Raw genomic sequence first — 27,041 nt, forward strand, 5'->3', positions numbered from 1 at the left:
GTTGGAAGGGACCTCAGGAGGTCATCTAGTCCAACCCCCTGCTCAAAGCAGGACTAACCTCAGCTATATCATCCCAACCAGGGCTTTGTCAAGCCTCAGCTTAAAAACCTGTAAGGATGGAGATTCCACCACCTCCCTAGGTAACCCATTCCAATGCTTCACCACCCTCCTAGTAAAAAACTTTTTCCTAATGTCCAACCTAGACCTCCCCCTGCAACTTGAGACCGTTGCTCCTTGTTCTGTCATCTGCCACCACCGAGAACAGCCTAGCCCCATCCTCCCTGGAACCCCCTTTCAGGTAGTTAAAAGCCGCTATCAAATCCCCCCTCACTCTTCTCTTTTGCAGACTAAACAAGCCCAGTTCCCTCAGCCTCTCCTCATAAGTCCTGTGCTCCAGCCCCCTAATCATTTTTGTTGCCCTCCGCTGCACTCTCTCCAAATTGTCCACATCTTTTTTGTAGTGGGGGGCCCAAAACTGGACACAGTATTCTAAATGCGGCCTCACCAATGCCGAATAGAGGGGAATAATCACTTCCCGTGACCTGCTGGCAATGCCCCTCCTAATGCAGCCCAATATTCCATTAGCCTTCTTGACAACCAGGGCACACTGCTGACTCATATCCAGCTTTTTATCCACCGTTACCCCCAGGTCCTTTTCTGCAGAGCTGCTGCCCAGCTCGTCGGTCCCCAGTCTATAGCTGTGCATGGGATTCTTCCTTCCTAAGTGGAGGACTCTGCACTTGTCCTTGTTGAACCTCATCAGATTTCTTTTGGCCCAATCCTCCAGTTTGTTTAGGTCACTCTGTATCCTATCCCTACCCTCCAGGGTATCTACCACTCCCCCCAGCTTAGTGTCGTCCGCAAACTTGCTGAGGGTGCAATCTACCCCATCCTCCAGATCATTAATAAAGATGTTGAACAAAACCGGCCCCAGGACCGACCCCTGGGGAACTCCGCTTGTGACCGGTTGCCAGCTAGACATGGAGCCATTGATCACTACTCGTTGAGCCCTATGCTCTAGCCAGTTCACTATCCATTTTATAGTCCATTCATCCAACCCATACTTCTTTAACTTGCTGATAAGAATACTGTGAGAAACCGTATCAAAAGCTTTGCTAAAGTCAAGGTATATCACATCCACCGCCTTCCCCACATCCACAGAGCCAGTCACCTCATCATAGAAAGCAATCAGGTTGGTCAGGCATGACTTTCCCTTGGTGAATCCGTGTTGACTGTTCCTGATCACCTTCCTCTCTTCCAAGTGCCTTAAAATGGATTCCTTAAGGACCTGCTCCATGATCTTTCCAGGGATTGAGGTGAGGCTGACCGGTCTGTAGTTCCCCGGATCCTCTTTCCTCCCTTTTTTGAAGATGGGCACTATATTTGCTTTTTTCCAGTCCTCAGGGACCTCCCCCTGTTGCCACGAGCTTTCAAAGATAATAGCCAATGGCTCTGAAATCACCTCAGCCAACTCCCTCAGCACCCTCGGGTGCATTGCATCCGGCCCCATGGACTTGTGAATGTCCAATCCTTCTAAATAGTCTTGAACCTGTTCCTTCAGCACTGCGGGATGTTTGCCTCCTTCCCATTCTGTGCCACCCAGTACTGCAGTCTGGGAGCTGATCTTGTCTGTGAAGACAGAGGCAAAAAAGGCATTGAGTACCTCAGCTTTCTCCACATCCTCCGTCACTAGGTCGCCTCCCTCTTTCTTTAAGGGGCCTACACTTTCCCGAATCTTCCTCTTGTTGGCAACATGCCTGTAGAAACCCTTTTTGTTCCCCTTCACGTCCCTTGCTAGCTGCAACTCCAATTGTGCTTTGGCCTTCCTCATTTCATTCCTGCACGTTCGAGCAGTGTTTATATAATCCTCCCTAGTCATCTGACCAAGCTTCCACTTCTTGTAAGCTTCTTTTTTGCGTTTAAGTTCGCCAAAGACTTCTTTGTTAAGCCAAGCTGGACGCCTACCATATTTGCTATTCTTTCTGCACATCGGGATGGTTTGCTCTTGTGCCCTCAATAAGGTCTCCTTAAAATACAGCCAGCTCTCTTGGGTTCCTTTCCCCCTCATATTAGCCTCCCAGGGAATCCTGCCCATCAGTTCCCTGAGGGAATCAAAGTCCGCTTTTCTGAAGTCCATGGTCCGTATCCTGCTGTTCCCCTTTCTTCCTTTCATCAGGATCCTGAACTCGACCATCTCATGGTCACTGCTGCCTAGGTTGCCACCCACTTCTACTTCCCCTACCAAATCTTCCCTGTTTGTGAGCAGCAGGTCAAGAGAAGCACGGCCCCTAGTTGGTTGCTCCAGCACTTGCACCAGGAAATTGTCAGCGACACTCTCCAAAAACTTCCTGGATTGTTTGTGCTCTGCTGTATTGCTCTTCCAGCAGATGTCAGGGTGATTGAAGTCTCCCATGAGAATCAGGCCCTGTGAACTGGAAACTTTCCCCAGTTGAGTAAAGAAAGCCTCATCTACCTCGTCCTCCTGGTCTGGTGGTCTGTAACAGACACCCACCACGACATCACACTTATTGTTCTTGCTTCTAAGCTTAACCCAGAGACACTCAACTGACTTATCTCCAGTTTCATACTGGAGCTCAGAGCAGTCATAGTGCTCTCTTACATACAGTGCAACTCCTCCCCCTTTCGCCCCTGCCTGTCCTTCCTGAACAGTTTATACCCATCCATGACAGCGCTCCAATCGTGAGAGTTATTCCACCAAGTCTCAGTTATTCCAATCATGTCGTAGTTTCTTGACTGTGCCAGGACTTCCAGTTCCTCTTGCTTGTTTCCCAGGCTTCTTGCATTTGTGTACAGGCACTTGAGATAAGTAGCTGACTGGCCTACTTTCACACTATGAATCGGGAGGCCTCCCCTGCTGCCCCCTCCTCCTTCTGCTTCCATGCCGTGTCCCTCTTCCCAGCTGTGACACTAACCTACTGTGTGACCTTGGAGAAGGTCTGTGCTTAGACAGATAATTCTTTGGGGCAAGATCTTTTTCACTGTGTTCGTAATTGGGAGCCCCCCAATTACATGACACCTTGTGAACCCAATTGAAATACAAAAAAAATAAATTGTCATAAGTCAAGATTGTTAGTGAGAAGGCTCCAAGCCAGCCTTAACATGGTCTCACCCATTTTACTGTGTGCAGTTTTGCCCTGTGAATGATCCTTGTGTTCATAGAGTATTAGGGTTGGAAGGGACCTCAGGAGGTCATCTAGTCCAACCCCCTGCTCAAAATAGGGCCAACCCCAACTAACTTATCCCAGCCAGGGCTTTGTCAAGCCAGGCCTTAAAGACCTCTAAGAATGGAGATTCCACCACATCCCTAGCTAACCCATTACAGGGCTTCACCACCCTCCTAGTGAAAAAGTTTTTCCTAACATCCAATTTAGACCTCCTCCACTGCAACTTGAGACCATTGGCTCCTTGTTCTGTCATCTGCCACCACTGAAAACAGCTTAGCTCCATCCTCCCTAGAACCTTCCTTCAGGTAGCTGAAGACCACTATCAAATCCCCCCCTCACTCTTCTCTTTTGCAGACCAAACAACCAAGTTCTATCTTCGAGTGATTGCTCATATGCATTCCAATGTAGGTGTATGCGCGCCCCGTGCACAGATTCCCGGAACATTTTCCCTAGCAAGCCCCGCATGGCCAGCTCAGGCGCCCCCTGGAGTGCCGCGCTCATATCGCGGTATAAAGGGCGCTGCTGGCACCGCAGGTCCCCAGTTCCTTCTTTCCGCCTGTGACGGTTGCTGGAACTATCGCCTCTTGCTGCGTGCAAGTAGCTCATTCCCTAGTGTTTTCTTACTGTTTCAGAGTTGTTGTTCATTAGTTGTTATATAGTTAGATAAGTTAGTTAGTTATAGTGATAAGGTTAGAACCCCGGACGGGGTTCCTTCTACGAGGAAGTCATGCCAGGTTCCACAGGCTTTAAGAACTGTGACTTGTGTGGTAAAGCCTTCCCGATCAGTGACCCGCATGACCGCTGTCTCCGATGCCTTGGCGAAGAACACCGTCGAGACAAGTGCAAAATGTGTAAGTCCTTTAAGCCTCGGACTCAGAAAGAAAGGGACGCGAGGCTAAAGGCAATTCTAATGGAGTCGGCGCTCCGTCCAGCTTCCGAGCCGTCCCGGTCTCCGTCGGCACCGAGTGTGTCATCGGTGCGGAGCGCCCCCCCACCGGCACCGCTTTCGGCACCGCCGCGGGCCTCGAAGGTGCCCAAGAAGACGGCACGGCCCCTGGCCGCACCTAAGGACTCCCCCTGGCCCGCGCAGGGCGGAGGGAGTACGGAGACGCCCCAGCCAAGGGCCGTAGAGATTACTCCGGCACCGGGGTCTCCGCGCGGGCTGCCTCCCCCGACTCCTGGGGGTGGGGGAGTGCACCTGCAAGGGCCGTCGACGCCGGAGGCGTTTACTGCGGCACGAGCCCTCATGGCCTTGCCCACGCCTCCGTCCCCCCCTCGGCTGAGGGACAAGGGACCTGCGTCTCGGGGCAAACCCGCGCTGGGTGGTCCCGGTGGTTGGAGACGCTCCCAATCCAAGTCTCCTTCCAGACGGTCACGGAGGGTGGAGAGCGTCGGCTCCCCTCCGAGCTCCGACTCTAGGTCGTCGAGCGACTCGGCACCGCGGCACCATGGGCGGTCCCGAGTCCATCGCCGGAGCCGCAGGTCCAGCTCCGATCTGAGCAGGGACCGGAATTCGGGCTCGCAATCTTCGGTGCGGAGCCCATCCCGGCACCGATCCAGGTCACTGTCGGCCGTCTCGAGAGGCAGCGACTCACATCTGGTGGCACCGCTGACTCCGGCACCGATGGGCCCGGCACCGGTGATGGCCCCGGCACCGACATCGGGGCGACTGGACTCCCCTCAGCGTCGCCATCGTCGGCACCGCTCTCGGTCCCGAGGGGGTAAGTGGCACCGCAAGTCCTCTCGCCGCAGGGGCAGGTCTGGTGCATCGTCGTCGTCGTCCCCGACCTCCTCGTATCGCCGGCACCGCAGAAGTCGGTACCGGTCCACGTCGTCCTCGTCGGACCGCTCCACGCGCCGGCGACATAAGCGGCGCATGGGGGGGCTCCAGCGATAAGAACGCGGTGCGGCTGCATCAGCCTTCCCTGCAGGCCGCCGGGTGGACCCAGGGCCCTTGGCAGTGGCCGTATTGGGGACCTTGGAATGCCCCTATGCCCCAGGGCTCGGTGTCACTACAATCGGTGGTGGCCCCCCCCAGTACCCCCGGCCCCTAAGGCCCAAGAGCAGGGTTCGGAGGATTCAGACCCAGGGAGGGACCCTCTACTGCACCCCTACCTTTCTCTTCCTCATCCTCGCCTGATGAGGCAGCAGCAAGGGACCGTAAGGGGCCCCTGTTCGATTTCAGGGCCCATCAAGACCTCCTAAAGAGGGCTGCTGAGAACTTGGGCATGGAGTTTAAGCTCATGTCTGAGGAGGAGGACTCCCTCTTTGGGCCCTCGAGCTCTCTGGGACCCTCCCGGGCGACCTTGCCAGTACATGACAATGTCATGAAGATCGCAAGGAAACTTTGGCAGACCCCCTCCGCCCTGCCTTCCACTTCCAAGGGGGTGGAACGGAAATATTACGTCCCCAAGGAACCATTTGAGTTCCTCTACAACCACTCCGCGCCAAGCTCCCTGGTGGTCGATGCGGCCAACCAGAGGGACCGTCAGGGGAACCAGGGTAGCACTCCTAAGGACAAGGAGGGCCGTAAGCTGGACTTATTCGGGAGGAAGATCTACTCTACTGCGGCGCTGCAGTTTAGAGTAGCGAACCACCAGGCCCTATTTGGGAAATACAATAAGAACCTGTGGGCCTCGATGCAGAGGTTTGCCTCCCAGCTGCCCCCTGACCAGGAGGCAGATTTCTCCACTGTCCTCCAGGAGGGGGCTGCAGTGGCTACCGCTGCGCTACAAGCTGCTAGCGACGCGGCGGACACCGCCAGTAGGGCAATGGCCTCGGCGGTCGTGATGCGCCGCTGTTCGTGGCTTCAGGCCTCTGGCCTCACCCAGGAGGTTCAGCAGGCCATTCAGGACTTGCCGTTTGATGGCCTGGGTCTGTTTTCGGAGAAGACAGACGACAAACTCCACGCACTCAAGGACTCTCGGGCCACCCTGAAGTCACTTGGGTTGTATACCCCTCAGGCCTCCAGGCAGCAGTCCAGACCTCAGGCCCAGAGGCAACCACCACCCCCGCCCAGGCCGGCTCCTCGACCCGCCCAGCAGAGGAGGCCGCCAGGGGTCCTCTGCGGGGGGCCAGCAGGGGCCTGCAAAAGGAGGTAATCAATCTAATAAACGTTTTTGACCCAGAGCAGGAGGGTAGTACTCTTCCTTCTCTCTGGGATCTTGGCCGACGGTTTGCGGATAGGCTTCGCCCTTTCCTTATAGAATGGGAAGCCATTACTACGGACCGGTGGGTCCTGGAAGTGATTGCCAAGGGGTACACCCTCCAACTCACAGTCTCCCCTCCCAACACCCCTCCTGGGCTGTCCCCGACGGGGGATCCGGCCCTAGTTCAACTCCTGGTCCAGGAGATTGAGTCCCTCCTCTTGCTGGGGGCGGTGGAGGAAGTCCCGCTGGCCGAAGTGGGTCGGGGATTTTACTCCAGATATTTCCTAATCCCCAAGGCGAAGGGAGGCCTTAGGCCCATTTTGGACCTACGTCGCCTAAATAAGTATATTAGGCGTGTTAAGTTTCGTATGGTCTCCCTCGCCACAATTATTCCGGTCCTTGACCCAGGGGATTGGTATGCCGCCCTTGACTTGAAGGATGCATACTTCCACATCTCTATATTACCGGCCCATAGGCGGTTTTTGAGATTTGTGGTAGCGGGACGCCATTATCAGTTTTGGTCCCTACCCTTTGGGCTCTCCTCAGCACCCAGGGTATTTACTAAATGTATGGCCGTGGTGGTGGCCCACCTGCGCCGTAGAGGTGTTCAAATCTTCCCCTATTTGGATGACTGATCAGGGGGAGGTCGAGTTCACATGTGCAGCATAGTCTGCTTCTCACATGCGAATTGTGTGCTAGACTGGGGTTGCTTATTAATGAGCAGAAGTCCACACTTACTCCGGTGCAATGTATAGAATTTATTGGAGCCAGGCTGGATGCGGTACAAGCCAGAGCCTTCCTCCCTCAAGCGAGGTTTGAGGCGATGGCAGCCATCATATCTGATCTCCACCTGTCCCCCATGACGACAGCCAGGCACTGCCTGCAGCTGTTGGGACATATGGCAGCTTCTACATATGTAGTAAGACTGGCACGATTGAGGCTTAGACCTCTCCAGAGCTGGTTGGCTTCGGTATACGTACCGCACAGGCATTCTCTAACTAGAATGGTCCTGGTTCCCCCACAGGTTCTGTCGTTCCTCGATTGGTGGAGGGACCCGAGGGAAGTGATGACGGGCGTTCTCTTCAGAGAGTTTACCCCATCTGTGACGCTCATCACAGACGCATCCGATCGGGGATGGGGAGCCCACATTTCTCACAACCAGTGCACCCAAGGGCTTTGGTCACCGGAGGAGAGAGCTCTGCACATCAATGTACGCGAGCTCAGAGCGGTCCGATTAGCCTGCAAGGCTTTCCTCCAATACCTGAGGGGCAGGGTAGTCCAAGTCCTCACAGACAATACGGCAGCCATGTTCTATGTGAACAGGCAGGGAGGGGCACGCTCCTCGGCACTCTGCCAGGAAGCTATTCGCCTCTGGGACTTCGCGGTGAGACACGGGTTTCATTTATCTGCCTCTCACCTCCCGGGGGTACGAAACAACGAGGCGGACCACCTCAGCAGATCCTTTTCTCCCCACCACGAATGGTCCTTACACCAGGACGTGGTGGCTTTCATCTTCCAGCGGTGGGGTACTCCCCGTCTGGACCTGTTCGCTACAGCGGAAAACAGAAAATGCCCGAGGTTCTGCTCGCTCAGGGGTCGCGAGCCGGGCTCTCTGTCCGATGCCTTTTTGGTTCCCTGGACAGGGGATTTAATGTATGCATTCCCCCCCGTCCCGCTCCTGCCCCAAGTTCTCCTCAAGATCAAGAGGGACAGGGCAAACATCATCCTGATCACCCCAGCGTGGCCGAGACAGCACTGGTACAGCATGCTGCTCGACCTCTCCACCACCGAACCGATTCCGCTACCCAGACAGTGCGACCTGATCTCCCAGGACCATGGGAGATTGTTGCACCCCGACCTGGACTCCCTCCACCTCACCGCCTGGAGACTCTGTGGCTGATGGAGGGAGAGAGAGCCTGTTCCATGCAGGTTCAACAGGTCCTCCTGGGCAGCAGGAAGCCGTCCACGCAACTCACATATAAAGCTAAGTGGCGGAGGTTTTCGGGGTGGGCGGAAGAGAGAGGGCTGCACCCAAGCCTATCCCCTATACAGGCTATCTTGGAGTACTTGCTGCAGCTTAAACTGCAGGGCCTGGCCTTGGCCTCCCTCAAGGTACACCTAGCGGCCATCTCGGCCTTCCACCAAGCCATGGAGGGCCGCTCCCTATTCTCTCACCCCATGTCGGTAAGGTTCCTTAAAGGGGTGGAGAGGACTTTCCCTCAGGTGCGGGACCCAGTGCCACCCTGGGACCTCAACTTGGTCCTCAATGGGCTGATGGGCCACCCCTTCGAGCCCTTAGCTACATGCTCCCTTCTCCTTTTATCATGGAAGGTAGCCTTCCTGGTGGCTATCACCTCGGCTAGAAGGGTCTCCGAACTGAGGGCGTTAACATCGGAGCCCCCTTACACGGTTTTTTATAAGGATAAGGTCCGGCTGAGGCCTCACCCGGCTTTTATGCCTAAGGTGGTGTCTCAGTTCCACTGTAACCAGGACATTTTCCTTCCTGTGTTCTTTCCAAAACCCCATGGGTCGGAGGAGGAAAGGAGAGGACATTCGCTGGATGTCAGGCGAGCCTTGGCCTTCTATCTTGAGAGGACCAAGCCTTTCCGGAAGTCGACACAGCTCTTCGTAGCGGTGGCGGACAGGATGAAGGGCTCACCTGTCTCCACCCAGCGTATCTCCAAGTGGATTACTGCCTGCATTAAGGCATGCTATGAGCAGGCAGGGGTACCCCTCCCAGGGCCGGTGAGAGCACACTCCACTAGGGCCCAGGCCTCTTCCGCAGCCTTTTTGGAGCGGGTTTCCCTGCAGGACATCTGCAGGGCAGCGACCTGGTCGTCAGTCCATACGTTCACGTCGCATTACGCCATCGTGGAACAAGCAAGGGAGGACGCAGGGTTCGGCAGAGCCGTGCTGTCAAGAGCAGGTCACCGATAACTCCTACCCTCCTCCAAGGTACGGCTACGCAATCACCTACATTGGAATGCATATGAGCAATCACTCGAAGATAGAAAACAAGGTTACTTACCAGTAACTGTTGTTCTTCGAGATGTGTTGCTCATATCCATTCCAAACCCACCGCCCGTCCCCACTGTCGGAGTTGGCAGAAAGAAGGGACTGGGGACCTGCGGTGCCAGCAGCGCCCTTTATACCGCGATATGAGCACGGCACTCCAGGGGGCGCCTGAGCTGGCCATGCGGGGCTTGCTAGGGAAAAAGTTCCGGGAATCTGTGCACGGGGCGCGCACACACCTACATTGGAATGGATATGAGCAACACATCTCGAAGAACAACAGTTACTGGTAAGTAACCTTGTTTTCCCTGAGTCTCTCCTCATAAGTCATGTGCTCCAGCCCCCTAATCATTTTTGTTGCCCTCTGCTGGACTCTCTTGAATTTATCCATATCCTATCTGTAGTGGGAGGCCCAAAACAGGACTCAATACTCCAGATGTCGCCTCATCAGTGCTGAATAGAGGGGAATGACTTCCCTCAATCTGCTGGCATGCTCCTATTAATGCAGCTCAATATGTTGTTAACCTTTGTGGCAGCGTGTTTTAGATTTGAAAGGCAGAGTTTGTTCTTTATTATTTTATTTTAAAATGTAAGAACATTATTTAATAAAAAGCATATTTCCATACAGGAAAACTGTAAAAAACAAAAAACAAAGAAACCCAATAGACAAAACCAAAACCATTAAAAATTAAGGCCAAAAATTCCATCCTTACCTGATGCTATCTTTCCTATGCCTTTTGGGGGGTGGGGAGGGCCGGTCTGTAAACGTAATGGATAATGTTCTTTCTTGAGCCAGAGGGACCTATATTGGTCAACTTCAGTGAGACTTTAGCACATACAGCAGAGGGCAGGAATAGCCCTAAACCTGAGCTGTCCACAAGTGATTTAACTGGTAACTATAGGGCCATTAGCTTAGGGAGGACAGCTCTTTGGAGGTTTCTAGCAGAATCTTGACCTAGCACCTACAGTCACTGCCTTTAGCTTCAGGCAAGTTTATCATGACATAAGCAGGCAGCAAGCATGTCTACACTGCAATAACATCTGTGGCTGGCTTGCGTCAGCTGACTTTGGCTCACGACTATAAAATTGCAGCATAGATATTCAGCCTCTGGCTGAAGCCCAGGCTCCGGGACTCCAGCCCAATGCAATTTTATAGTCACAAGCCCAAGTTAGCTGATACAGACCAGCCACAGATGTTCTATTGCAGTGTAGACATACCCCGGGATATGTAAGTGCAAAGTAAACATGGGTTTTGACAGACAGACTGTAGCATCTCTTCTTGGGTTAACATCCAACAATTACGGAAGATCAAAATGGAACATCAGTTTGGATTGCCTTCCTTTCAATATTTTTTCCCCTCGGTCTTATGGAAGGAGGTAGGGTGTTCTAGTGATTAGAACACAAGTCAGTCAGTCATGCTAGCTTCTATTCATGATTGCTACCAACTCACTATGTGACCTTGGACAAGTCATTAAACTTTTCTGTGCCTTAGTTGTAAATAATAATATTTACCCATCTTTGTGAAACCCTTTGATAGCCTCAGATTAAAGGCAAAGTATCATCACCATTTAATATACATTTTATGTGCATATAGCCCTATTGGCTATATGTTGTTACCGTTAAAACATTTCATTCTTCCATAAAAACCTGAGTATTGAGGTGCCATTTATTTGTGCGTCTACGCATATGTACGGTTTATCTATTATCAGACAGCTCGGATGTTGTTGCTAAGCAATTATAAAGCACGTTCCAAAAATTAAAAGGGTTGTGAAATGGATTGTCAACTTAACATTTTCTAACATTAAGGCAGGACGTACAGTGATCTTGTGTTCTCACAGAAATTTTGTTCACAACACAGCCCCAAAAGTTTGTGTTTTTTTCTCCTGATTATGTGTTTTGTTGCAGGAGGAGGACAGAGTTTTTTGAACTTGTTAGTAAAGGCAATTACAATTGGAATGTCAAAAGCCATCGAGAAATATTTCGGTGAGTCCTTCCTTTGCTTTCCTATTGCTTTGGGATGTAGCCTCAATTTGTTGAAGGAGGTTAATGCCAGGAATACAGAAAGTTTGCAGAATACAGAAAGCCTGGTGTTAAAATAACTAAGTATTTTGGAATCATTTTGACATATGGGGACAGACTGTGGCTATAAAAGCACAGCCCTTGGTAAGGGAAGAAGGGTTCCTGGAGCAACTTCTGTTTGAATCTACGTCTTCTATCACAGCCCAGTTCCAAAAGCCAGTAGGGGAGGAATCATCATGGGTCCATCCTACCTTGCTTCTCCCCTACTCATCTTTCTTTCTTTCTCACTTCTCCTAACCCCATCAGGTGTTTTATTTCCTTTTCCTTTCTCAATGGGCAAAAAAACAAAACAAAGAAACCCTAACCAAACAAAAAACCTCCACCTTCTGGTTGATCCTCCATCTCAACCTAGATCCAGTGACTTCTCTTCCCTTCTCCCCCTGTTCCCTTTGATGCCTCTTTTCCTGGCTGAATTTCCCTTTCCCCACCTGCTCCTCAGTTAAGGACTTGCAAATGTGTTGCACTCCATTAGCTCCTAAGAGCTGCCCATTGGTGAAAGGTTTGAGGACAGCAATGTAACCTAGCAGTTTTGCCACATTCTGAGTGCCCACCTCAGCCAAGATCTCAGCAAAGACTGGGAGCGGAAGAGGAGAGTGGCTCGGGTACAAGAGAGAGATGAGATATCATCGGCACCTGCACCCATCTGTGTTGACTTATCTGAAATTTCTAAGGTTGTTCCATTTTGGTGTTTGAGGGCTGAGGTATGAGCCATTTCCTATTTTTCCATATAAATTCACCCATCCCTAATTTTAGAATTGGGCAGTATATTTGATGCTTCCTTTTCAACATCCTAGTTTTCATTTAAGCTTTATCATACTTTAATCTGCATCATGGTCTATACATAAACCGCTTTCTACAGCTGAATAATTCTTTCTAATGTGTATAAAACATAGTGTAGCCAAGTATTAAACTACACTGAAACAGTGTAGCCCTTATAAATCTTAATTTTTTATTGCAGATGAGCAGTAGAAACTGCTGAAACAATGTCTGGGATGCCTCTCATGATTATAGGTTATCTTGCTAAGCAATCACTTATAAGTAGATAAATAATTAATCCAGTCTGCATGATTATATAATAACTCCCTTATTTACATCATTGTAATGAACATGCTACATTGTACAGTATAATTATCACCAGTTAGAAGTACAATTAGTAGCAAAATTAGTAATTTGTCTGTAGTGATATGTTTCTTTTCAGAACACAATAAATTTTAAATTTTATGCATTATCTATATAATATTAGACTTCTTAGGTGTAATGTGGATATAAAAAACTATGCTGATGGCTGAGATTTCAAACAGTGCTGTTCCTTTCAGAGGAAAAAGGTGCTAATCCTGATTTTTTTTTATTTATGCATTCAGGGCAGATTTGTTTAGAAATACAACAAAGGTTTATTCAGTTTGTATTGTTCATTTCTGTTTTTCAGATCAATGCTAATGACAGCCTGTGATCTCGGAGCTGTGACCAAACCGTGGGAGATTTCAAGACAGGCAAGTCATGATTAATAGCAGGGCTGGAAAGAGGCGGTACTGGTAGGACAATATTCCCAGGGCCGTGACTTGCAAGGGAGCAAAACTGCAGTCAATTTACGGCAGTATTAATGTAGCTTTAAAAAAAAAAGTAGCAAGGGGTTTCTGCAAGGCATGGTTTATTGCACAGTTTTTTCCTTTGCTTGGTGCTACTGAGCAATATTTAGGTATCTGAAGAGATCTTATATCCTCTGCTCATCTATTTACCTCTTAACTCCATACCAAAAATGGCCCTTTTCCAAAAAGCATCTCTACATTGCAAACATTTTCTCTTTTGGTAACCCTAGAGTTACCTTTTAACCATGTAACTACTTCTGTAACCAAGTGGCAATAGCAGAATTTGTCCTAAATATGGACCACCAGCAGGGACTGCCATTTGATGAACATGTCCTAATGGACATAGAATATGCATTTTTTAGCATAAAGAAATCTGCTAGTTATCTCAGCAGTGGCTTAACATTACAAGATGTACTTTTAAAGCCCTATTCAGCATTCCTTACTCAGAGGGGAGGAAAAAAAAAAAAAACAAAAAAAAAACCAGACCTCCATTGCTGAGTGGGGTCCTGAGAAATGTATATAATGCCTATGCACTCACCAGCAACTTTTGGCAGGACAAACCACTATAGGATGAGAAAGAGTCCCGTAGCTGGAAGGCTGGCTGGGTCAGGATTGGCCCCATCCAAGAGCCCGGACCTTAGCCATCCATTTACAACTGCCAGAAATCTTCCTCCCCCCCGCCAGCCTCAATCACTGGCATGACCCATCTTTCCTACTACCAGCTCCCAACCTTACCTCATTAAGTAACGTAGGGAGGAGGCAGCTTATGTTGGAAGAAACATCCAGCAGCAGAAAGCATCTAGAAGATGTGCTCCTGACAGTGCTCACCACCAGTTAAAACACTGTGGAGCAGAAGATGGAGGTTAGGCGAGAGGTGGGGAAATGGAAAGAAGCCACTTTTCTTGGGGCTGGGAAAAGAGGGACTGTGGGTGGAAGATGAGGTGTTATGGGAGGTATATATGTATCATTTTAGTACTCCGATTTTAAAAAGCATTTTGGTATCCATCAGCTTCCAGAACTCTTATTCCCTTGACGCAGAATACAAGTAACTCATGGAAATCAATGGAAGTTTCTCCCACTGCAGGATAAGAGTTTTAGGACTCTTCACTTCAATCCCACCTCGGCTATGGTTGCAGCACGTCATTCCTCAGTTTTCCCTCTAAAACTCAGCTAGCTTTTCCATTTCCTTTGGTATTTAAAACAAAGTCAGAATCTGCTTATGCTTCTTGAATGAGTTTTTTGGACTATGGGAGATCAGTACTGAAATCCAGGGCCGTCCACTGAAGTGTAAGCCAACTATCTTTTCTTATGACTTCCAAATGCTGCAGCTGAACCTTTCCTTGTGGTCTAACATACTTGTATTAAAAACCAGTCTAGGAGCATTAAGCATCATCTGGTTGAGTTTTTCAAGACAAAAATAAATAAGACACACTAATGAGGCCACAGAATGAGGAAATCTGTGGAGCCTCAACCACGCTGGGAGGAGAAGTCGTCAGAAGGGAGCAAGGTGGACAAAAATACATAAAGGGAAGGAGCTAAAGAATAAGTGCGAAGGACAAACATTGCAAAAGATTAGGAGGGGGACAAGACATACAAAAAGAGACAGGGAGATGGAATGTTGAAGAGAGCAAGAGGCAAGTACATATTGATCTGGAATAACCCGTAATTGCTGTTAGGCTGTCCAATTATTCCAATGCAAGGTATATTAATCCATGATTTTATTCAAGCGATGGGGTTCCCTATAGGAACAGCAGTTCCAAACGGTGTGAGATGTTTCTGCTGGTAATTAGCCTTAACTTAGCTGAAGATTTAAAATCATTTTATCATTTCAGTTCACATGCTTTCAACTTTTGTGACTCGTTTTTAAGCTGCAGCAAGTTTAATCTCCGATAATTGTTGATTGCTATGCAGTCACTTGCACAGGCTAACTTGCATTTCCATGGTAGACCAGGAAGTTTAGTTATTCTGAAGTGCAAATTCGATCCTTAGTTCACGCTGTTGTGCCTTGGTTTCTTATCAGTGTATCTTAGAACAGGAAGTAGGCACAACAGGGTGAGTTAACAGAATGTCATCTTGAGTTTCCAAGCTTTTTGTTATATAGAAAAACACCTTTATCTCAATAGCCACATATTTGTGGAGGTGCATGACAGCAAGCACATTTACTTAGCAAGCAACTTTAGTATAAACAGCAGCCCTGTCTGGGCTTTACTGGTTTCTTTAGGTTTAGTGTTTTAAAAAATAATCTAGTTTTGAATCCTGCATCCTTCCAAGTAACACATACCATTGTCAAAAATGAAGACAGCTTCATGCAGTCTGGCAAAAGAGTATATAATACATTTCCAAAAGTCAACCCTGCCATTCTTACATTTAATCAAATCTGACCATTTTAGTTGCTTAAGAGCTACAGTGATGAAAGTGGTATAGGGTAGATATAGTACAGAAAAACAAAGCTGAGTGAAGAAAGAGCCTTATGATTTCACATTAAGTTTAGCTAACACAGAACTTGCTGATTAGCTTTGTTTTTCCAACAACTGAGAGTTTCAGTTCCAGCAACATTGTAAATAGCAGCAGCACCTGCCCGAGAGCTCATGCACACTTTACAAAATCTTTTTACAAAGGTAATTTTATATGACTCCATGGAACTAATAATGAGCTATTCTACTCTCAAATGCACAAGTTACATGCAGCTCCAATTTGACTGGCCATTGACAGGCATCAAAAAGGAAATGAGAATTTGGAACATGACTACAAAGAGAGAGAGACATAAATCTACCTTCCTGTGACTGAGACCCAAGCTTAGCAAGGTGCTTAAATGTGCCTTACTCCAAGTACGAGTGGAACTAGCCATGAATTTACAGTTAGGCTCATACTTAAATACCTTGCTGAATTGGGACTGTAAGCAAAAAATTTGTGACCCTAACAAATAACTAACATGAACCTTAATCTTTAGTGTGATTATATTTTAGGCAGCTGAATTGGTAACCAGCGAGTTCTTTGAACAAGGAGACAGAGAGAGATCTGAACTCAAACTCACTCCTTCAGTAAGTTTATCATCACTTTTGAACTAGTTACATGTGTGTGTAGGAGGAAAATTGTTCTCTTGTCATTGCTTTAATTCAGAGAACCAACTGGGTTTCATAAGAAGGAATAAATGAGAGAGAGATGAACAACCTACTATTGGAATCCAGCAGTGAAATTTAGGGCCTGATCCAAGGTCTATTGAAGTTAATGGAAAGACACCGCCCAATGACTTCAGTAGGCTTTGAATCAAGCTCTTATTCACGATGTGCTGTACATATCCCAAGGTTTATATTGGCAACTCATTTTACAACAGTACTGAGTACAATTTCCAAGATGCAATAGTCAAACCAGAAGTCACGGTACTAAAAAGCATAATTGCTTTGTTTGCGCTACGGTGTGACATTTCTGCCATCAGTTTTACGTGATGCATCCAGTACCCTCCTGAGGAATTGCTTCTTCTGTATGCCTACAAGTAATGTTATCACCGTCATTGTAGGGTTATTTGGGATGGTCTCTACATCATACACAGATATAAATAAGACGTGGAAAGGAATAAAGTGTCAAAGCAAACTGCAAACAGGAAGAATGAAAACAAAAGACTTCTGTTACAAAGAGGGGACCTTCCCAGTTAAGTATCTTAAAAGAGAAGGAGAGGGAAGACGACAGTTTGGGCTTCTAAGCAGTTCAAGTTGAAGCCATTCAAGAATATAAGAAAAGATCGGTCGTCTTAATCTACATATAATTCTACATACGGCTGATACTTCAAGAAAATGATCCAGACCTCTCATACAAGTTGTCTTCATGGCAAGCATTCTCTGGGCCAGATCCCCAGCTTTAATCAGCATAGCTTTATTGAGGTCAATTGACTTACAGCAGTTTACACCAGTTGAGGATCTGACTCAGTGACTCACGGTTACTGTGACTGGAGTCAGCATGGCTTACAACTCGATACACTAAGCTATAGAATCTTGGGTAAGTTAATGAATTTCTTTCCTGTAGTAGTTCTCTGTATACATAAGTAAAAAAGTAGCTATAGTACAGTGAATTAGCAGTTAATTAGCCAGAGCACTAAAAATGCGGGTGCCTTGGAGGAAATCTAGCCCTGAATAACTGAAAGTACCATTCCACAAAATATGTATTTAGGGCCTTTTACATAATGCATATAGAAGCTAAAGTGTCCTCACACTAACGAAGTCCCACAGTAACAGAAAATAAATTTTACTTTTAAAACATTTTACTATCTTCAAATAGCAGGAAATTCAAATGCCTTGTAGCATTTAATGCAGATAGCCTTGCACCAACAATCTTAACAATGAACCAGGCCATGCCATAAAATCTGCATTTTGGTCAGCTCATGGACATGGTGTCACCCTAATATAGCAGAACCCACCTTGCTGAAGCAGCAGGGTGGATGTGAACAGGGTGCGGGGACGTATTACCGTAGCTCCTGAGGGTTCCAGGAAAGCTGCATGCAGCAACTTTAGAAAGAGGGGAAGGAGAATGTGCTGTTGTGCACATCCTCAGGGCTTTCTCACCAACACAGGGAAGACACTGGGGCTGTGGTGTCTACTGCCAGTAAGATTGGGGTAGTGCCTGCATTACGGGTCCACTCCTGCTCTAGGGCCTGAAAGAAGAATTCTACCCCTTCCCTTACTCCCTTGGCATTCCTGAGTGTCCAGACAAGTTACTTGGACTGGGGAGGGGGGCCCTGTGTGAACCCATACTTTTTAACACAAATAAATAACTTTTTTTAAATTAAAAATTGAAGTTTAAGTTAAAATAAAAACCCGGATGTTAAATAAAAGCACAAGCTTATTTTGAAAATTTAACCTATTTAAAACTGAGTCTATATTAAAGGTCTAAACTTACTGTATCTATTAAAGAGACAAGGTAGGTGAGGTAATAGCTAACTACTTCATGCTAAACTGTCTGTTTAATCTTGTATTTAGCTCTGACACTCTTAGTATCTTTCCCAGACCTGAAGATCTCTGTGTAGCTCAAAAGCTCGTCTCTCACCAACAGAAGTTGGTTCAATAAAAGATATTACTTCACCCAGTATGTCTGTAATATCTTGGGACCAACATGGCTAAAATAACACTGCAAATATGTATTAAAGTTAATTGAATTACAACATTAAGCAGTACATGCTTGCTGCCAACTTTTAAAGAAAGTCAAAACATTAGACTGGTGAAAGTCATCGGCTAAGCTCCTGAAACCAGAGTTTGTTGAACTGCTAAACCAACTTTTGACAGCAATAGCCTCTTCTACAGGTGCAGCAAGAATAGATACATTCTTCATTTTAGTTTGTTCAACAAATTCAGGTCCATGACTAGCTCATTCAAAGTTAAGAAATCAACTGGGAGTTTAAAGGGGTGGAGAAAAAAAGCAGGAAAGCTTGTTTTCCTTTTCCAATCTATTAATAAAAACTAGGTGTGAGAGGATGGATGAATTCTAAAATCTTGAAGCACATGGTGACCAGAAACAATCACATCAATTCACTAGCTACACATAATACTTCCTTTGTTTAAGAAATCCGTTTAAATGCAAAACATGTTTTGATATTTTTTTCCCTTGTATATCCAGCACTGAAGGTAAGTTTGTTTAACAAAAAACCAAAAAACTGCTGTTTGTGCATTTTTAATTGGATTTGAATTTCCATCCAAGTAGAGCAAATGACAAATCACAAGTAAATATTTAATCTGGTGAATAAGAAATGCATCATTCACCATTTTCTAATATAATAAAAAAGGAAAAATTAAGCAACTAAGTGCAAGTTAAGCTATATAATTACTTTAATAAGTATATATACACACTGTATCTTCCTCTTTAGCAAAAAGATGCACCAAATGTAGTGTGAAGGCTATACTAAGTTGTAAATCAATATGCTTTGACTGTTATCAACTGATAATAATCAACCTTTCTTTAGGAAGAGAACTAAAAAGTACAAATGCAGGACAATTAAAATCAATAATTTAAATCATGATTAAAAATCTGTGTTTTAATCTGCTTCGATTTAAATCAAACCACCCTGGAACAAATGATGGAATATACAGATGTAAAGTCTGAGGGATAAGGGCCAAAATCATTCAGAGTGTTACAATTTGAATAATGGGCATTTTAAAAAGCTACAGTAGCAGTCACAGAAATGTTTAATGATTCAGCCTTATCACAGGTCACCTAAAGGAAATAAATATGTGTATACTACTAGTGAATCTAGAGAAGCTAGCTGGGTCAGGAAGACAAAGTGGTATCCTCTGCCTGTCCACACAAGGCTATTTCCTTGCATTAAGTTTACAAAAACGGAACCAAGAATGGGATTTTCAGAAATACCTACTATATCACTTAAGAGTTCAGGTTAAAATTTTCAAAATCCCACACAAAATCCTCTTCTCGGTTCTTTAAGTGAGTTCTTGAATCCCATCCCTAGGATCCCATTAGATTATAACAGTCAAATAAATTCAGTTTACAAATTTCATAAACAGCTGTTTATTTTTCATCCTAGACAAAGGGCTAGAAAGACTGTAAATACCGATTATTGTTTATGAAGTGTTCAGTTTGTAACAGTTTGATCATAGTCACAAAGTGCTGAATGCAGCATCTGTAAAATATTCTACGTAATAAAGCATGACACTTTCCCCCCCTTCCCTCTCAATTCAGGCTATTTTTGATCGGAACAGGAAAGATGAACTACCCAGATTGCAGTTGGAATGGATTGATAGCATCTGCATGCCTCTATATCAGGTAATTTTTACTTCTGCAATTGTAGAATCAGAACACTGGTCCTGCATCTGAGAGAGAGAGAGAGAGAACTAGCTAGCGCTCGCTCTATATAACAGCCTTTGAGAAGGGCTGGGTCTTTAAATCCTTATACTTATTCATGCAACACCCTTAATGTGCTTCCTTCTTCAACTTCAAAATTCTCGGTATAAACAGAAAACTTTAAATTTACCGAAGAAAAAGAGGAGATGATTGTTGTACATATCATTTCTCTTTAAATTCAAAAGCTTTTTTGTCATTCTGCCTGACATTTGAGACTCAACATCGTAACGGCTATATTGTGCAAAATGGTTCGTTCAATAGATAATTCTCGGCTCGGCACTGCATACAGGCATAGACCACCTGAACAACCGTGGCTCAAAGGAAAGCACAGGGCTGAATTATTCCAGTCTAGTTCTGGCTCCCCTTCAAGTTCAGCGTGTGTGTGATAGAAGCTTTGGAGGGGCATTCCAGGTCAGAGTCTCTAAGACACTGGAGATGTGGTCCTTGATTCAGCAAGCACGTTGTCTAACCCACAATGTGTTACTGTGATCAGGCACCCAGAGATTACTTGTGTTCCTGGTACAATTCAGGTGCATATAAAATGGCTGTGTTAGGGGCTGCACATGACCAGAATCTTCCAGTTTAATCCAGATATTTAAAGCCAGTAGGTACCTCTGCTTGCACCTAAAGGTACAAGCAAGACTTGAATATAGATGTGACACTTTACAAACAGTAAATGGCTAGAACAAACAAACAGATCCAGAATTTGGCCCATATGGAACTTGTATTAAAAACAGAACTGAAACAGTGAACTGCAAGCCACAGCTATGCAGGGAGGGCTAAAAGATGGGAAGTAACACTTTACAATCTCAACCACAAGTCACTGAGTCAACAACTTTCACACCTCTTTGTCAGCCAAACTCAGCACCAAACCCTTCATTCTGTCCCAGGCTAGCCTCTCATGGAAGTCAGAGGAGGTTTTGCCTGAATAAAGACTGCAGGATTCAGCCATCAGTGCACAAAAAAAAAAAAAAAAAAAAAAAAAGCAAACAGATGCATTAGAAAATGAATATCTAATGGAGGCACTAAAGGGGATGTTCTGTATGTTACCAGCATGACCAACTATTCACTTTGAAATCTGTGCTAGAGTTGTGCTGTCCTCCTGCACAACCTTGTGCTCCCAGAATTCCCAGTGACTTCAACAGGCATGTGAGTGTACAGGGAATGAAGGACAGGATTTTAATAGCAGTTCCAATCTGTTCACAGTAACTCCTTTGCTCAGACGCGTAATTGTGTGATTTAGCTCTTATACGTAAGAAAAAATTTGTTTTAGAAATCTGTCTTCTGATTGTGGCCACATATGCCACTTCTCTCTGGCCCTTTATGTGGGATTCGGGTCCTGTTGAAGCTGGTCTTCCCCATACCCAAACTGGTATGGTGCCTTACACACCTGTACTTTCCTGGGTGGGTGTGTGGGGCAGGTCACAGGCTTTTCCATAATGAAATAACTATTTTGTAATCTGTGAGACTAATTTACAGCTTCCAAACAAGTGAAAAATGGTCATAAACAAGACAGAGACTTTACAGCTAGCAATCCTGCCTTTATACAAAAGATAAGTGGGGGGGGGGAAACAGACATTGAAAGAGAGCCTATTTTTTGCTAGTCTTATTTTCCCCAACCATGGCAACCTTATTAGGAATACTAGCTCTTATGCCAGAAGTCATGATTTATTTGTGACAGCGTCTTTAATCAGAAAGAGTACAATAAGGCAGGGTGGGCAGAGAATCAAAGCAGCAAACACCCACGGGCAGCCTGCCCTCAAAGCAGCCTGTATGTGAGTAGACTAGCTCTGAACACTAAAGCACTGGTTAGTTAGCTCCATCTTAGCAGGAGATCTGTGGGGAATATATTCACATCTGATTCCTCTGCTTTCTGCTGTCTTTGCATCATGCTGTGCGGCTGTTAGCCTGCTGCTCAACAACTTAAAAAATTCTCTATCAAACCTTGAAGTCATTGCAGCACCAGCCTTAGGGGTAAACAGAAAACTTGATGTCACAGTATCATGCTGCGTGAGCTGCCCTCTTGAATATAAAGCCAGTTTTTAAATTTCCATATCCAACTTAATCAAACCTCCATACACTCATCGCATCAATGATGCGCAGAGGCACTGTAAATTCTGTTTACAGATGGTAAGAAACCTCCTTTAGGGATGGCTAGATGCACTACAAATATTGCAAGTTCAGGGGCTTTTTTTCCCCTTTTCCATATCAATTTCTCTTTTAATTTTAACTTTTATAACAAAAATTGCATGGACTACACATCACGGGATACAATGGCTTTCATTATAGTTGCATCAGTAACACCTGTGAATGAAGCATAAAGAGGTGGAATGTTGGTGGACAATAAGAATTAGCAAAACCTGAGCAATGCTTATATAATGCACTGGCATAAAGTTTAGAAATTATTGGTTGTTTGAACAAGTGTAGAATTTTATATCGAGTATTGCCATTTTATTATAATATTAATCCAGACAATAAACAGGGACATGTTAATGTAGCCATTTCCCCACTGCAGTCAGAGGGAAGTTTGGCTTTAGTAAGACCTGCACTAAAAGGCCTGCAAGTCATGCTGATTAACTTCACATAAATGTAATAATGCTACATTCCTCCAAAGCTTCAGTAAAAGCAAACCGAGAAAGAAAAAGCAGAAACCTAGACTCTTCCAACGTCTAAATCTGAACCTTTTTTTTGTATCAGTGTATTAAAAATGTAAACAGACAAGCCCACTCACCAGGACTAGCTCCTGCTAAGGTAGCAGTCCCCTTGATCCTTACCTAGGCTGCTCTAAATTATGGAGGCTAGGGCCGTCTCCAAGGGATTACTTCACTAGTCAAGGGTTGCTGGAGTGTAATGTATTTTCAGCTCTGTTCCCTCATGTTCTCTGCCTCCCCAGAAATGCCCCCTTTGTTGTTGCACTACAGAGACCAGGTTCAGTCACCTAATAGTGTTTTTCTTGTGAGGGTGTTGTTGGCTGTCTTTGACTTTACTCCTGATCTTTGATCTCTTGGACCACAGCAGTCAACCTAAATGAGCTACTACAAAAGTGTGTAAAACTACAGTTAGCTAATGACCTCTTAGAGGAGGCCCCATAGAGATTAATTACTTTTCTACTCTAAATATATTGGTTGTTTCCAGTGAAGAAAAAATTCATTGGAGCCAATGGGTGAGGAAGCTAAAATTGAAATAATCCATTGAACTTCATTAAGCAATGTATTAACTCATATAGATCAGCTTTACCTGCAGTGAACTTGATTTAAATCAATCAAATAGCTGTTGTTTGAAAAGGATTTATAACAGCATTCTCTAGAATTAGTGTATACGTTTGTAGTTATATAATGACAAAACATAAATCTAAAGGATATTTTGGTATATAATTTTCCAAAACTTCAAATGAGATACTAGAAGTCTATTATATGGGTGTTCTCAATTTAGTCTAAGAACATTATATTATATTAATTACTTAATAGCTGTTTGGACCTGTCATTAGTTAAATATCTTCATTCAGTGAATAGGACTGATTGCTGTTTTTATGGGGGACAGGGTCTGTCTTTTAGGACTTGATTCATTTGTGACTGTTGAACAAGGTGTGTGTACATGTGTACACACCCATATTGGCAGCAAGATACAGAATATGAATTTCTGAATATGCAAACATCAAAGTTATTCATGCCAATAAGGCACATAATCACACTAACATTTTTGTACATGCAATTGTGCATGCACAATTTTTTAAAAGTAAGACCTTAGTGTCATACTCTAACAGGCACCCAGTTTAATAACGCAAAGAAGAACTAACAAGTTTGGATTTGCCTTTAGAAAGCATTAACAAAAATGAAACTATTTCAAAGTTGGTTATATGGGTATTTTAAAAAATTTTTGGTTTAATTGTTAACCAATTAAAGTTTGTGATAAAATTTACCTTAAGAGATTTGAAACTTTCCAATTCCAGTGCTTGTAGTAGTAATCATAGTTGATTCTTTCCTCCCTGCTGTGCATCCTAGTTGTGAAGAGAAGATCTTCCTGATTCTTTGTTTATTGTTCTTTATTATAGCATCTTAAAATATAATTTTATTGAATTTACTCTTCTTTGTAACTAAATGTAATGATTAGGGATCAGAATATTTTATATGACATTGGAGTTTAATTTTGAGTAACAGTACATCAATCTATTTGAAATTAAAGTATCTAAATAGTTAGAATTTCCATTATTCTTTACTGCACCATGTTTATTCCTTATTAAGAAAAACTCCCTGGAAAGCACTCACATAGAAGAAAATAGATGATCAAATTTAGTAGCTTAATTTAATAATTCCAAAAACATAGCTTTTTCCTTGGAGAATATTTCAAACCTCCTGATATAGCTTCAGTATCAAGTACTGTATAAATAAAAGTAGAATTACCTCCATTGTTTTGGCTAGGACGCACTCTTCAGAAGAGGAGAGAAACAGATTTGTCTAAAGCAGAAAAATCTAGGTCATGACATTGAAAATAAAGTGCCTGTGTATTCTGTTAGATGTACCCACAGCATGTAGAAGGGAATTTGGGATGCAGTTTTATAGTTCCAGCAGATACTGGACACAATTTTTCCTGTAACTAGAAAAATCTGTTTTTAAATGCTTCACAACTGCAGAGTTAATTTGCATTTCACAGATATCAAGGCATTCAAAGTCTCCATGCAACTGGTGTTCAAAGTTTCAACAGCACAAGGAGCCTCTTCTAGACTCCAGTTGCATTTTGTGTGCACCTAAGGCAGGGTTGACCTTAAAACTTTGATTTCCCTAACTAGGACTAGATTACAGCCCTCCTATGGGGCTCAGATATAGAAATCTGATCAGAGATTTTCACAAACAGCATTAAAGCTTGGCCTTCAAACAAAAGATGTTAACAGAAACCCACCCACTGCTCACTGGGCTCTTAGGCAGAGAAAACATCATGAATAACAAGGCCAAAGGTCAAACTCTGCTTCTGTGTATTTATACACAGTCAGGTAGTCAGTGACAAGTGACAGCAGCTCTCTTACATTTAAGGGAGATGTCTTTGTGGGAGATAAGTCCACAACCACATGCTTTTGGCACCCTGGACGGTCACTTATTTCAGTTTTAGTCAAGACTCTTTCGTGTGCCAGAAGTTGCAAAGTTTAGTGCTCAGAAGAAGTTAATTTGAATTGCTCCAGCTAAGTCTCCATTAAAAGTTTGGAGGATCTGTCTCTTCCATCACCAAACATTTTCAGCATTTTAGACTTCATGCTGAGGGACGGTAAGAATCTCTGCATCTTTTTCAGATGCTATTCTTGACACACCAAGGAAGAAATCAGGTTGCTTCCTCCATGTACTTTGATATCACTTTTTGCTAATCCTTATGAAACAGCAAATCATCTCTGACCCTGTAATTACACTGTTTATAAAATGATGTTGCTACTACAACCCTCTAATTTATTCAGTTCATTCATATTCAAGAGTGGATGAAAGGCAAAGGCTTTTAACAGTAGTAGTGCTTCTGAGACCCACAGGGAGAACAGACAGACATCCCCAAAGAGTACAACACTGTGGAAAGGTGGACTCACCACTACAGCACCCCATCACAGCTGGGCATGGCATAGCAGCTCTTTCCTCTGTAGCACCATCTGGTCTGCTTCATCTTTTGACTTAACCCTCCAGTCAGGTCACTTTAAAAATCTCTTCCCTTTGAGGATAATAGAACTAAATGTCCAACACCTCTGGGATGCCACCTGCAATTCTGGGCCCAGGGGCCCATGTTTCCTTTTCTCAGGGCTTTCAAAAGTCTTTATCTCTTTTTGTCAGGGGCTTCATGCCACCGTCTACAGGGGCTGGGAGGGGAACACAGGCCCACCCTCTATACAGAGTTCCAGTTCAGAGACCCTAAGACAGCCAGTCAAGGTTCACTCTGCCAGACTTCTTCCTACACCTTGCCACTCTTCCTGTTCCCTATGGGTCTCTCTACTACCAGGAAAACAACTACAGCATTTCTTTCTGCAGCCCCCTTTTGGTCTAAACTTCCTCTGTTTATCCAGTATCTCCAGCTGGGTTTCATCATTAATTAGGTCTATCTCAGCCTCCAGATTCAAGCTTCTCTACACATTTCCCTCACCTGTGTGGGGTAGGTATCCCATTATAGGCAAACACTTTGTTTTCCTTTTCCTTTGCAAGAATTTGCCTTGAAACATGACTTGGAAGTACATGTGTATGCTATATGACTTAGGCTTAAAGTATAAATTATTATAGCAAATATAAGGGAGTGGATTTTAATATTCCTTTAGAGTGATAGGAAATACAGCACATGGCTCACATCCACAAAAAGGACGTAGGCACCTAATCCCCACACTTAGGCACTTAAATCCCACTTTTAGGCTCCACGGTGATCCACAGAATTCCCACCCCGCTGCCGCCTAGCCCTGTATGCACCTAAACTCATTCTGCACCTTTGCAGTAAAAGATCCCTAGGCTCCTAAATTTATGCCTCTGGGCATACTCACTGCTTTACCTGAGGTATCCTAGTGCCTCCCTCCTCCACACCTAAGCCTCAGCACGATCCATGAACCAGGAGAAGATATGGGTTCACCTGCCTAATTTATGTGTGAGGCCCGATCGGTAGGGATGCTCAGGAGCTGCTGTTTTGGGTCCTACTGCAGCAGCAGCAGCACTTCCAACCCAGTAGTCAAAACACTCACCGGCACTGAGGAAGTTCTGGGTTGATTTCCCCCCTTCTGCCTGAGGGGAACAAAGGATTTGCACCGGGATCTCCCACCTCTCAGGAGAAGGCTGTAACCACTAGGTAAAAGTTATTACATGGGCATGGGCATTGACACCATTCCTACCCCCACCAACCCCTCTAGCTGTTTTCTGTGTATTGAAGCAGGCACCTAATTCAGTTGCACAAGAAATGACTTAAGCATCTAGTGCTGAGAGTAGTTCCTGGCTGTGGGTTGCTAGCAGAGATAAGCACCTCTCTGCAGCCCACACTCAGCACCTAGTTCGGTGAGAGGGGCAGGGCTTATGGCGTGACCCTCTTATCAGCATTTCTCATTTAGGTGGCTCCTTGCCTAGCATGCCAGCTTTTGTAGATCACATTCTTAGCTGCCTTTCTCTCCTCACACATTGTACAGGAAGCCTCCACACCTAACTCAGGCTGTGTGGATTGCATTGTTATGCCTGTGATTTATCTAAGTGCTT

At 45.1% G+C, this 27,041-nt stretch overlaps 1 protein-coding gene and 1 long non-coding RNA gene across 2 annotated transcripts in view; one reads left to right on the forward strand and one right to left on the reverse strand.

Moving 5' to 3' along the window:
* The window catches only part of PDE11A (phosphodiesterase 11A), a 191,312-nt gene that overhangs the window by 152,914 nt on the left and 11,357 nt on the right, over positions 1-27,041 (forward strand). The window contains exons 16-19 of the mRNA XM_067549179.1: positions 11,252-11,329; positions 12,852-12,919; positions 15,982-16,052; positions 19,690-19,773. Coding sequence (XP_067405280.1) covers positions 11,252-11,329; positions 12,852-12,919; positions 15,982-16,052; positions 19,690-19,773 — 301 coding nt within the window. The remainder of the gene's footprint in view (positions 1-11,251; positions 11,330-12,851; positions 12,920-15,981; positions 16,053-19,689; positions 19,774-27,041) is intronic.
* On the reverse strand, positions 21,617-25,832 carry LOC137154145 (uncharacterized). The gene is made up of 4 exons (XR_010920107.1): positions 25,415-25,832; positions 24,252-24,305; positions 23,771-23,848; positions 21,617-22,155 (listed from the first exon to the last, which is right to left on the reverse strand). It is a non-coding gene; the product is annotated as an uncharacterized lncRNA (long non-coding RNA).

This window comes from Emydura macquarii, unplaced genomic scaffold, assembly GCF_026122565.2.
Source record: "Emydura macquarii macquarii isolate MOO-44397 ecotype Brisbane River unplaced genomic scaffold, CSIRO-AGI_Emac_v2 contig_1253, whole genome shotgun sequence".
In the NCBI taxonomy this organism is placed as follows: Eukaryota; Metazoa; Chordata; order Testudines; family Chelidae; genus Emydura; species Emydura macquarii.